This window comes from Podarcis raffonei, chromosome 14 (genome assembly GCF_027172205.1).
Source record: "Podarcis raffonei isolate rPodRaf1 chromosome 14, rPodRaf1.pri, whole genome shotgun sequence".
Lineage (NCBI taxonomy): Eukaryota > Metazoa > Chordata > Lepidosauria > Squamata > Lacertidae > Podarcis > Podarcis raffonei.
The window spans coordinates 650,331-662,840 of NC_070615.1; the positions used below are offsets into that span (position 1 = coordinate 650,331).

A 12,510-nucleotide genomic window follows, 5' to 3' on the forward strand; every position below is an offset into this window, starting at 1 on the left:
AGTGTGTGAGGAAATCCAATGGAATAATACCTCCAATAAAGGATGGGATGAAAACGGGTAGAAGCTTAGATTTGAGGAAAAAAATACTATCAGTCACTTAAAAAACCAAAATATACCAAGAAAGATGACTGCCATCCCTCCCCTTTCCAGTCATTTATCCACATGTGAATGAGAGGTGAAAGAAATTTACTCAGAAGTTTACTGTGTTGCCTTCCAACCCTGCTTCTGAGCATCCCAGAGGTACCTGGTTGGGCACTGGTGTGAAACAAAAACTAGCCCAGAATCCTGTTTACATATTTATCACATTTATATATCACCTTTCCTTCCAAGGAGCTCAAGGTGCAGTACATGGTTCTCCCAAATTTTATCTTCACAACCCTGTGAGGGAGGCTGGGGCAGGCCCAAGGTCACCCAGTGAGTTTCGTGGCTAAGGATTTGAACTCTGGTCCCTCCAGGGTCAGAGTCCAACCCTTCACCACTGGGCCAGCTCACAGTAACCGAAGAGATGCCCCGAGGAGAAGCACCCATGGCCTCTTCTGCTTCAAGAGCGCTTCCTCCTTCGTCCCCTTCCTCAGTTACTTGCCCTTTCCTTCCTTCACTTTCGTGTCGTGATTCAACTGCCATGAACAAAATGCAATAACATGTGGTTATTAGCACCCAACAATAACCAAGGACTAATTAATAGCAATAAACAAATGTCCTTTGTGGGCAATTCGGGGTGGGAAGCTGCCGGGTCAAGCAAAGCCCAGCGCCGGCGCCACGGGGCGGGCAGCCTCCTCCGCCCGCGCCCTCCTGGCCAGCAGGCCCAGCGGGCGGAGCGGGGAGAAGAGCCGCCCGGGGCCACGAGGGGCTCCTTCCAGGGGAGGCGCGGAGAGGCCGCCCCCCCCGCCCCAGGGAAGGTCACGCAAGGTCACGCGAGAGGGAGGGGCGCCGGGCGGGGCGGCCTGAGGGGAGAGAAGAAGCCTCGGCCTCGCGCCAGCTCCTCTCGCCTCACCTTCGGCGCCCACCAGGCCATGGCGGCGGCGGCTCCTTCTCCTCTTCCGGCTCCTTCCCTTCCTGCTCCGCGACGACAGAAGAAGCTGCGGCCTCCTCGACGGCCTCTGCCGGCTCAACCTCGCGCTCGCCGGCGCGGCGCGGCCAATCGGAGCCGCCGCCTGCCCGGATGTGGCAGCTGGTTGGCCGGGAGCCGCCGGGAAAGGCGGGGCTTCTGGCGGACACGCCTCCGCACTTCCTCACTGGCCGGCGTGGGGCGGGGCGGGGCCACCGGGCGACGGACTCCGCCCACTGGCCTCGGCCCGCTAGGGGGCGCTGCGGGCGAGGTGGGGGGGGGTCGCTCCGCCCGTGACCTCCCGGGAGCGCCAGGAGATCCCTGCTGGAGCAGCCGGCTAATGGGCTTGCCTTGGTTTATTTCTAGAGTATTATTTTTTAAATACCGTACTCTTGGTTGAAAGCGCAGCGGAGGAGGCAGCCGCCTCTGGTTTCTCTCGCTGAGGAGGGAATGTCTTCTAACCTCAGTATGCTTGTAATGTGCACGTGAGAATCATCTAAAAAACAAAGGCCTCCGAAATATTGTTTTCATCACTTGCAAATGTAATTGACAAATCAATTAGTCATCTAAAATCCATATGCTTAATCAACATTTCTTGTAATAGGGTTGTTGACAGAGTTGTTCCACCAGGCCTTTGGTCAGGGCGCAGCCTGACTCCCTCCTCTGGCAACCTGCACAGAGCTTTGTTTAATGGTTGCCATTAACTTGATTTTAATTAATTTTTATAATGAAATATTTTTAGAATTTTGGTTTATTTGATTGTTTGATTATTTGATTGTTGTTAGCCGCCCTGAGCCCGGCTTCGGCTGGGGAGGGCGGGATATAAATAAAATTTATTATTATTATTATTATTATTGTTACTCTATTAAAATGCATAAAGTCTCCCTGAATGGTGCTTACTTCCAACTGGCCTGTTCCACAGAGTTGCTATATCCTGATATGCATTGAGAAAACTTACTTTTTTAGGAAAGATGCCCAACTGCCACATTGTGTGCTCGCTTACTTGGGAATTCAGTAGCAGTTATTGCTGAATAAACATGGTACCTGGTTGCAGGGTCACTATATCCTGTGTCCAGGCACAATGGCTACATGTTATGCTTCCATGGCTGGAGGCAATATGCCTTGATGCATATTTCCCACAATGGGGAAGGTGCCGTGGGCAGAATTGGCAGGGGAGAAGGACTTCCCACCTGTCAAACACCTGATGTTACAATAATATCAGATGACTGAGTGCACTGAAGTCCCAAAGCAAGAGCTTCAAAGGGCCCAGAGTGGCTTGCAAAGAGTGGCTTGCTTTAAGGTCCCTGAGGCTACCCACCACCAGATGTGGTGGGGCCAAATCCTACTTTCCTTCATCAATGCCAATCGAGAGAGCACTTTACCTCCCCACACCTGATGTCTCCACCTGCCGCAACCTTGTGCCACATGCAATGCCAGGTGTGCGATAGGTGGCTGTGGTTTGAGGATAATGGCCTCATGGGCCGGATCTGAACCCATGTTGAGCCAGATGTCTGCTTGGTGGCTGTGAGAGCCGAATGCCAGACTGGACAGGCCTCTGATCTCATTCCACTGGGCTCTATGCCTACATTCTATGCATGCTTACAAGAGTGAGCTCCATTGAAAGCCACAGGACTTGTTCTGCATAATCACACTTCAGATCCACGGCTGCAATCTAATGCCCACTTGAAACTGAAGCCCCCTTCAAGTGAGTGGAGGTGGCTGCACTTCAGGTTTGCAACATGCAATACTGGGGCCAGCCCTATCATTGGCTTCAGGCCACAGGTGTATCATTTTATTTGTGTGCTGCGTCTCCACAGTTAAAACCATGTGAGATGTTGAAGCACAGAGCTGTGTGCACCATGTGTCTGATCTGTGTTCTCCTGCTCTTATGCGTGGTGGGGGACACGGTTGTGTGTGGTGAAGTAAGACACAGCTGCCAGCCTGGTTGGCTTGTGTGGGTCAAATTGGGTGGCAGCGGCACCCACTTGACCTTCACCGCAAGCAGCCAAGCAGCTGGGCCCAGCCCCGTGCAATATATGGCTGTTTCTGTCCTCAGACAGATGGCAAAGAACACAGCTGAACAGCTTAGCAAGTGACTTTTTGAGCCTGTTGAATAGATAAACCTCTGAGGACTGACACCCTCTGAGTGGATGGGAGCGGCCGCCAAGGCCATGTAACACCAGTCCTAAAGGATCTTCATTGGCTCCCAGTGTGTTTCCGAGCACAGTTCAAAGTTCAAAGTGTTGGTGTTGACCTTTAAAGCCTTAAATGGCCTTGGCCCTATAGATCTGAAGGAGCACCTCCACCCCCATCATTCAGCCCAGACACCGAGGTCCTCCTCTGAGGGTCTTCTGGCAGTTCCCTCACTGTGAGAAGTAAAGCTACAGTGGTACCTCGGGCTACATACGCTTCAGGTTACATACGCTTCAGGTTACAGACTCCGCTAACCCAGAAATATTACCTCGGGTTAAGAACTTTGCTTCAGGATGAGAACAGAAATCGTGCGGCGGTGGCACGGCAGCAGCAGGAGGCCCCATTAGCTAAAGTGGTGCTTCAGGTTAAAAACAGTTTCAGGTTAAGAACGGACCTCTGGAACAAATTAAGTACGTAACCAGAGGTACCACTGCATAGGGAACCAGGGACGACCTTCTTGGTAGTGGTGCCCGCCCTGTGGATCGCCCTCCCATCAGATCTCAAGGAAATAAACAACAATCTGACTTTTAGAAGACATCTGAAGGCAGCCCTGTTTAGGGAAGTTTTTAATGTTTGATGTTTTATCATATTTTAAATATTCTGTTGGGAGCTGCCTAGAGTGGCAGGGGAAACCCAGTCAATCAGTCAATCCATCCATCCATCCCTCCCTCCCTCCCTCCCTCTCTCTCCTATAGCCATCTCTAGCACTTTCCTCCATGGGAAAGTTTTAACTTTGCACTGCACAAACCTCCCAACCTTCTGCTTAATTGGATGTCCACAAATCATTGTGTTTTAGAGGCCCTGAGGAAGGAGCTGAAGATTTATAACAACACTGGGAGGTTATGCAAATGAAATTTGAACATGCCCTCTGCAAAAAGAGTCAACGGAATGTTCTTTTCCCCAGGGGAAAAAAGATGATCTCTGTTCCGGGGGGGGGGCGGAGTGGAGTGCCTGCAACCCAGAGGTGAAGAACCTGTGTTTCCATCAGTCCAGTCTTAATGGTCAGAGATGATGGGACTTGTTGTCCAGCAACATGTGGAGGGCCTCTGGCTGGGGAAGACCAGTCAGTGTTGGGCATCAGTTTAGGAATGGATTGGGGGAGTGGCAGTGAGCACACTCAACACAGATCCAGACAAGGCAGGGTTGCTGTGGTCAGGAGTCTTGCTGATGGGAGAGAAACTGTTTAATGCAGATTTCCCACCTGTTGCCCTCCAGATGTTGGACTCCCAAATAACAGCAGCAGCAGCAACAACAACAACAATAATTTATATCCCGCCCATCTGGCTGGGTTTCCCCAGCCACTCTGGGTGGCTTCCAACAAAATATTAAAATACAGTGGTCTGTTAAACATTAAAAGCTTCCCTAAACAGGGCTGCCTTCAGATGTCTTCTGGTAGTTGTTCTTCTCTTTGACATCTGGCGGGAGGGCGTTCCACAGGGCAGGTGCCACTACCAAGAAGGCCATCTCCCTGTAACTTGGCTTCTTGCAGTGAGGGAACCGCCAGAAAGCCCTCGGCGCTGGACCTCAGTGTCCAGGCAGAACAATGGGGGTGGAGACGCTCCTTCAGGTATATCCCATCAGCAACATCCAGAATGGCTAAGGAAGGGAACTGTAAATCAACAGCATCTGCAGGGCAGCACGTTCCCCATCCCTGATGCAAACAAAGGAACACATGCAGAAAGGTGCTTGGTTCCTAGTCCTGTACGCTTTCAACAATGTTGATCCAAGGCTTTATCTGCAAAACCTTTGATTGCCTGTGATAAATTTTTATTTGGCCATGCAATCTTTGGGCAATTGGTTGGCCATTTGCAAACAATTAAAAACAAAGTGAAGCTGAAGCAACACCCATGATGAAAGATGGTGGAGCTGATAACACAGCAGCACCCACAGAAATGTGCTGATGTCACATGGCAAGTTTATCTCGCTTGGATAAATATTGCAAAACAGCCAATGGGAGCAATGGTCAAACATCCTTTGGGGTTGTCAGGCTGAAGTCTCAAGCCCACTAACTTGGGAGTAAGTGTGACCTCAGAGGGACTTCACTTCTGCATAAACATGCCTTGGGGATAGGTGGGCAAAGAAAGCACCCTGGTGGCACATGGCTTCCCCCAAAGAATCCTGGGAAATGTAGTTTGTTGAGGGTGATGGCAATTGGAACACTGTAGTTGATAGCATCTTAAAAAGCAGAGACATCACCTTGCCAACAAAGGTCTCTATAGTTAAAGCTATGGTTTGCCCAGTAGTGATGTATGGAAGTGAGAGCTGGATCATAAAGAAGGCTGATCGCCGAAGAGTTGATGCTTTTGAATTATGGTACTGGAGGATACTCTTGACAGTCCCATGGACGGCAAGAAGATCAAACTGATCCATTCTTAAGGAAATCAGCACTGAGTGCTCACTGGAAGGAAAGATCCTGAAGCTGAGGCTCCAATACTTTGGCCACCTCATGAGAAGAGAAGACTCCCTGGAAAAGACCCTGATGTTGGGAAAGATGGAGGGCACAAGGAGAAGGGGACGACAGAGGACGAGATGGTTGGATAGCGTTTTTGAAGCTACCAGCATGAGTTTGACCAAACTGCGGGAGGCCGTGGAAGACAGGAGTGCCTGGCGTGCTCTGGTCCAGGGGGTCACGAAGAGTCGGACACGACTAAACAACAACAGATGACCCCTCACAGTGTGAAAAGGGAAGAGTCACATCCAGTGACCCTGCCCACTGCCAGCATGTGGCCTTCAAGCAGAAAAAGATCCTTGGTGTATGCTGCAATAACTTGGTTAGTTTTTTAAGATGATATAAGACCCAAGTTCTGTTTTTAAGTACGGTGGGCAATCACAATGTCATATTCAGCTGCTTCTCCTTCTCATCGATTTCTTGAAAGGATCCAGAGTCCCTGGCTGGATCTTGCCTGTCCTTTCTCCACCCTAAGACAGGAGCAAACAAGGACACACTATTTTTAAAGCTACAAGCTTATTGCTACAGAGGTAATCTCATGATTAAAGGGATCTAAATGTTTGCCTGTGTAATTCTATTGATCAACTTGGATTTTACAGTGGGAACAGATTTACTTCCTTTAAACTATATCAGTGTTTTCCTTTTCTTTCTTTCATATGTCTGAACTCATTGAACACAGGCAGGGAGCTTGAAAAATCTGATGTGCTCAGAGCAAACTACATGTTCCATGTCTGCACACATGCTGTGCATTTAAATCACAGGACTTCCTCCAAAGAATCCTGACAACTGTAGTTTACACCTCACAGAGCTACAATTCCCAGCACCCTTGGCAAACTACAGTTCCCAGGATTCTTTGGTGGAGGTTGTGTGCATGAAATATAGGGTGCCTACACAGCCAATGTCTGGTGCACCCAAGTCATTTTCTTTTTTGGTAATAGGAGGAAGCAGGGAAGAGGCCTTGCCTGGCACTGTTATTACTTACATGCTACAGCAGCATGAGGAAGGCACATCACAGCCCACCCTCTTTTTTGCAGGGAGGACAAGCTAGTCTCAGTAGGGGTGGGGCCAAGGTGGTTCCCCCAGATGCTGTTGGGCTGCAATTCCCACCAGCCCCAGCCACCACGGCCCGGTATCCAGGATGAGGGGAGTTGTAGTCCATCATTCCATGAAGAGCATCCCACTGGCCATCCTTGCCCTACAACCTGTTTCAGGTGGGTCCTCTACAAGCAGCAGCTTCTTCTGCCCCGCCCTTTTGGCGAGTGCGGTTAGCATCACGCCTGAAGAAGAGTGCTGTGACACTCCGAAGTCGGCCCGCTCCCCGCTGCGCGATCTTGCTCGGCCCTAAGCAGGTTGGGCGGAGGCGAGTCTCTTTTCAAAAGGGGCTCTTGGCTGCCACCTAGTGGTGGAGAACCTTCCCGCGCCGCGAAGCTGCAGAGAGGAGGGAGGGGTCTTTCGCCGGGGGCGCTGGAGATCAGAGGCAGCCGAGATGGTTTCTCCAGACCCTGGAAGCTCCGCATCACATTTTCGCCCTTCGGAGAAACCCTTCCGTTGCACCCGAGGAAAACGTAGGGCAGTGAAAGAGGGCGATATTCGCGTGGGATTTTAACCCCCTGCCTCCTGCCTTTGCTGGTTGCTGCTGCCCAGACGGCAGCCGGGAGCCTCCCCGATGCGGGCGCGGGGATTCTCTTCCACTCGCTCCTCAAGTTGCACGTCTGCTCTCAATGCCTGCAGGACAGAGATCTCCTGAATCTTGCCATGGGATACCTGTGCGTGCGGAGAGGAGTCCTCCTTTAAGATGGGTAATAAGCAGACGATATTTACAGATGAACAGCTGGATGCCTACCAGGTGAGCGGCACTTGCCTTGCAGGGGACGGGGATGTCGCCCTGCTGCTCTGTATATATTCTCTTGCCAGAGACAGAAAATCCAGGGAGCACCTCCCCAAGGTGGCAATCCTCTCCCCCCGCCCCCAATGCACAAAATACTGGATGCTTTTGAGTTGGTCTTGGGCAGGGGTCAGCAAACTTTTTCAGCGGGGGGCTGGTCCATTGTCCCTCAGACCTTGTGGGGGGGCCGGACTGTATGTTGCCATGATTATGACCCACATTTTTGGCAAAACCCCTTATTGGGACCAGCACCAACGTTGCCCAAATGTGACTTTTGGGGGGGGGGTGTTCCCTCATACACCCACGCTGCTTCCTTTGCATTTTATACATTGACAGTTCTTATTTCTCTCCTAAGGTGGGGTGGGTGGGAGTGGGGGGCTGAGGTAAGCGTGCCATTCCTGTCAGCCCTGGAGAGCGTGTGCGCATGCGTGGGTGAAGGGAAAAGCCGTTGGCCACGCTAAGTCAGGCCGGCGCCGCTCAAGCAAAAACGTTCTTTTCCCCACGTGAGGGAAGATGAGGCGGCGGTGGCGGCGATTTACTTTTCCTTGGCCCGCACCGTGTAGCTCATGAGCGGCCTCCCCAGCAGAGCGCAGAGCTGCATTGGAGTGCAGCCGCCCAGGCGCTCCCCGCTTCCTCCAGCGGGGAGCACCGCTGCCGCAGACTCCGGCGGGCGTCGCTCCCGAGGCGCCTCTGAGCCCCTGCCGCCGCAACTGCCCTTCCTGAAATCCAAACTGTGGCTCCTTTTCCCTCTCCCCCACCCCGGAAGAAAAGATTGCTGCGCTTGTGACGGGCGGAGAAGGGGCTTGCCTTCGGCAGCCGCCCGCCTCACTTTTGACCCCAAACCTGGCTGAGTCACAAAAACCATTGTGCATGCGCACACTATGCCGGCTGCCTGGATCCCGCACCGTCCACGGGCCAGATCTAGAAAGCAATTGGGCCTGATCCGGCCTGCGGACCATAGTTTGCCAACCCATGGTCTTGGGGCTACTTTTGTTTTAACTGCAGTGTAACAGTGTAATTCTGTATACAGTGGTACCTCTGGTTAAGTACTTAATTCATTTCGGAGGTCCGTACTTAACCTGAAACTGTTCTTAACCTGAAGCACCACTTTAGCTAATGGGGCCTCCTGTTACTGCCGCGCCGCTGGAGCACAATTTCTGTTCTCATCCTGAAGCAAAGTTCTTAACCTGAAGCACTATTTCTGGGTTAGCAGAGTCTGTAACCTGAAGCATATGTACCCTGAAGCATATGTAACCCGAGGTACCACTGTATGTTTGGTAAGAGAAAAAAGAGCCTCACCAAGTCCAATGCAACTTTCACCTGTCTATGATGACAGCCCAAGAGAGCTAGCAATTTACAGAGAGGTGATAGCTCCATGGCAGTGCTCCTGTTTTGTGAGCAGAAGGTCCCAGGTTCAATCCCTGACATCTCCACTTTATAGTCATATCATTTATATCCTACTTTTCCTGCAAAGAGCTCCAGGGCATGGACGTACAGCCCTCCCCCCCTTTATCATTACACATCCCTGTGAGATGAATAGAAAGCTCCCATTTCCTTAGTCAGACCATTTGTGTACCTAGCTCAGGGTTTTCTGGAGTGACTGGCTGTGGTTCTCTAGGACTGTGGGAAAGGGGCCCTTCCATCCCCCCATGAAAACACCCGGATTGAAGCGAGAAAAGTCTGCCTGCTCAGAGTCACAGGAGAGCTCTTTCCCTCAAGGAAAGACCTGCCTATACAGAATCAGACCAGTCCAGATGTGTCTAACCCTTTTTAAAAGCAGTAACAGCATTTTCTAAACAAACAACTTTTCTTTTCTATTATGTAGTGTAACTTTTTTTAATGAATGTTATGACTGGAATAATCTTATGTAAACTGCTTTGTGAGGCCTGCCTGAAAAGTGATATATACATCCTACAATTTTTAGTTTATGAACACAAGGCTTTAGGGTTGAATCAAATTTGTGCTCTGCTGTGACTTGCAGTTGGTCTCCCCCATGTTACCCATAGACTTGGGGGGGGGGGGCGTCATCCTGCCTCTTAGCATTCTTTGACACAGGGGAGAATCCATCAGGAAGCTGTGCTGTGGAAGTCCAACCAAATGTCATGGTAGGTTGCACCCTGTGGATTAAATCTGTCTCCCCCTGCTGCCCTCCATGGCTTCTTAATGGCACCCCAGATTTCACAACCCCCCCTCTCTTGCTGAACGGGGGGCAGGGGGCAACAATGCACATCACTCTGCTCGCACTCACACTGAGTTTCACCTGCCAGTTCCACTCGTTTTGCAGAGACCCTTTTAGAACTCCCCGCAATTCCCTTTTGGTTGAATCCCTTTGAACAATTTGGCATCCTCAGCAAACCTGGCTCCTTCACTGCTCACTCCTGGGAGGGGCAGTATCCATTTCTCCCCCCCCCCCCAATCAGGAGAATAGCTTGTTTATTCCTGCTCTCCATTCCTGTTTCAAGCCATCTTTTGTTCTGTAAGAGAAACTCTCCTCTAGTTCCATTCCTACCAAGCTGGCTCAGGAGTCTGGGGAGACAAGTAATTCATCAAAAGCTTTTTTGACCCGTCAATAAAATGTTAGTAGACAGTCCCAGTCCCAATATCAAAAGCTTATTGGAAGTCCAGGCATACAGCATCAACTGGCCATTCTGTGCTTGCTGACACTCAAATAACTTTAATACGTTAACCAGACAGGACTTGGCCTTCTGTCAGTTATGAAAAAGCAGTGGCATAATATTCTCACATTTAATTATTTTTATTCATTTCATAAAATTTATATGCCACTTGATTGTAGAAAAAAATCCCTCAAAGCAGTTTACAAATAGAATAAAACTGTAACAATTTGAGGGGTTTGACTAGATGATCAAAGGATCCCTTCCATCTATAATTCTATGATTCTATGAATAAAATTATTAGTAAAAGCAATTAAAGCATTCAGAGAATTAAAACCAGCAATAACCAAGAACACATCAGTGTTCTAGATATTTTTAGCAGGTGCTGCCTAAGAGAGTACCAGGAAGACACCCACCTGATATCACTCATACCTGGCCCCAGTTATTTCATTACAGTTCACCAGTACAATTCGCAGCTTGCCTCCCTGCACTTCCTCAGCCTCCAGTGCGTTCACTTGGTTTCAGGTGGGGGGGGGGATTTCAGAGGAGAGCCTCCGAGAGTGCGCTCAGCATTTCAGCAGATTCAGTAGAAGGTGGTCTATCAGTTGAGTGCATGCAAATCTTGCACCTCTTCCTCGCATGAGATCCCTATGAGACTTTACAGCAGAAATGCAGTGAACGGAAAACATGAAGTGAATGTAGACCCACGGGCCTCTGCTTCCAGGAACGCCTGAGCAAGTCTGGCAAGTTAGCCGGTCCCGTGTGAATGTTCTCAGCAGGCCTTGTCTTCCTCTTTAAACATGAGGGCTAGAACCTTGCCCCTTTATTATTATTTTAAGCTGAGCAGGTAAATAATGGGTGTGTGACCATGGTTGGGACAGGTGTGAAAGGGATTCAGCCTCCTTGGCTGCCAGTTTCTTACCCCCAGAGAATACAGTGGTACCCCTGGTTATGAATGCTTCGAGTTACGAACTCTGCTAACCCGGAAGTAGCTGCTCCTGGTTGCAAACTTTGCCCCAGGCTGCAAACAGAAATCGCGCGCCGGAGGTGCACGTGCAGCGGGAGGCCCCATTAGCGAAAGCGTGCCTCAGGATAAGAACGGTTTCAGCTTAAGTACGGACCTCCAGAACGAATGACGTTCATTACCAGAGGTACCACTGTATAAATAGTTTCTGATTTCTGGTTGTAGTTGTTGCAACGTGGTTTTAAACAGGGAACAGAGCTCCCTATACAGTATCTTGAGTGCATTACATTCGAGCAGAGCTGGTTGTCTTCACTGACCCAATAAGATGGAGGGAGATTAAACAAAGACTGCTCATTCTTTTGGATACATGACACTTGACCTACAAGGGCATCAATGGCCCATCAGCTGACCAGGAGTTAACTCTGTTATAAAGGGTTATAAAGGGTCAGGTTGGGTGGAGCTTCAGGTTTATGCGAGGGCCTTATTTGGAGACAAAATGTGTTAAGGACCAAAGAGGGCCTCTGGGTGGATTTGTGGATAAAACAGAGAGGCACAGAAACATCAGCTTATATGGATTATAAATAATGTATAACAAATGCAATTTCAAATAAAAGTAACTCCAAAATCCCCAGGCTGGTAACCTAAGCAGGACTATAGATACAGATTTTCTAGAAGTACCCAGACTATACTGCCAGCAAAGTCCATCCATTCAAATAAATAAATAAGGAATGCATAAGCCACTTTGTACATCCTGTCAGGGAGATGCAAACGGCAAAAGAGCTAAGGGGAGAGACCAGCACTTATAGAGAGCCTAAAGAGATAATTAGTAGCCTGTCGTCCGACAGCGAAGAAGAGGCAGGGAGGGGGGAGGCTGAGCCCAGAACTAGTTATTCTTTGAACAGAGGAAATCAGAGGCGGGGTTTCCACCGACTAGCCTGCTGGGGAAGAAAAAGTTAAAAAAAACCATACAAGGCATCTTAGCCGACAGGGTCAGACATGCTTTGAAGCTCTGGAAACTTTCTTTTGAACTTTGTAAATAAATCTAAAAGACAGCAACTGGCAGCGAGCCTGGAGTTTTATCTATGCCGGCTTTGGCAGCACTCACCTCTCACACAACCACATTGTGAAATAGCAATAATAATAACAGTAGTAGTTATCATCATCATCATCATCCTGCTCTTCCTCTTAAAGGAGTTCAGGGCTGCAAACAACTACCCAAACTTTAAAAACAACTGGATATATTCACAGCTAAATAATATAAATGATCCAAGGAACATGATCTTTCAGCCACCTAGTGTCTGGATCGACAGGAATGTTCTTAAATTAAACCATAATATGGGTATCCACAGGGACATTTTC

General features: G+C 49.5%; 2 protein-coding genes across 2 annotated transcripts in view; one reads left to right on the top strand and one right to left on the bottom strand.

Moving 5' to 3' along the window:
* Nucleotides 1-1,053, bottom strand: part of IDH3A (isocitrate dehydrogenase (NAD(+)) 3 catalytic subunit alpha) — a 31,160-nt gene extending 30,107 nt beyond the window's left edge. The window contains exon 1 of the mRNA XM_053364984.1: nt 995-1,053. Within this exon, the coding sequence (XP_053220959.1) occupies nt 995-1,015 (21 nt within the window). The 5' untranslated portion in view covers nt 1,016-1,053. The remainder of the gene's footprint in view (nt 1-994) is intronic.
* A 6,221-nt stretch (nt 1,054-7,274) lies between these two features.
* CIB2 (calcium and integrin binding family member 2) overlaps nt 7,275-12,510 on the top strand; it is a 56,564-nt gene continuing 51,328 nt past the window's right edge. The window contains exon 1 of the mRNA XM_053364988.1: nt 7,275-7,536. Coding sequence (XP_053220963.1) covers nt 7,486-7,536 — 51 coding nt within the window. The 5' untranslated portion in view covers nt 7,275-7,485. The remainder of the gene's footprint in view (nt 7,537-12,510) is intronic.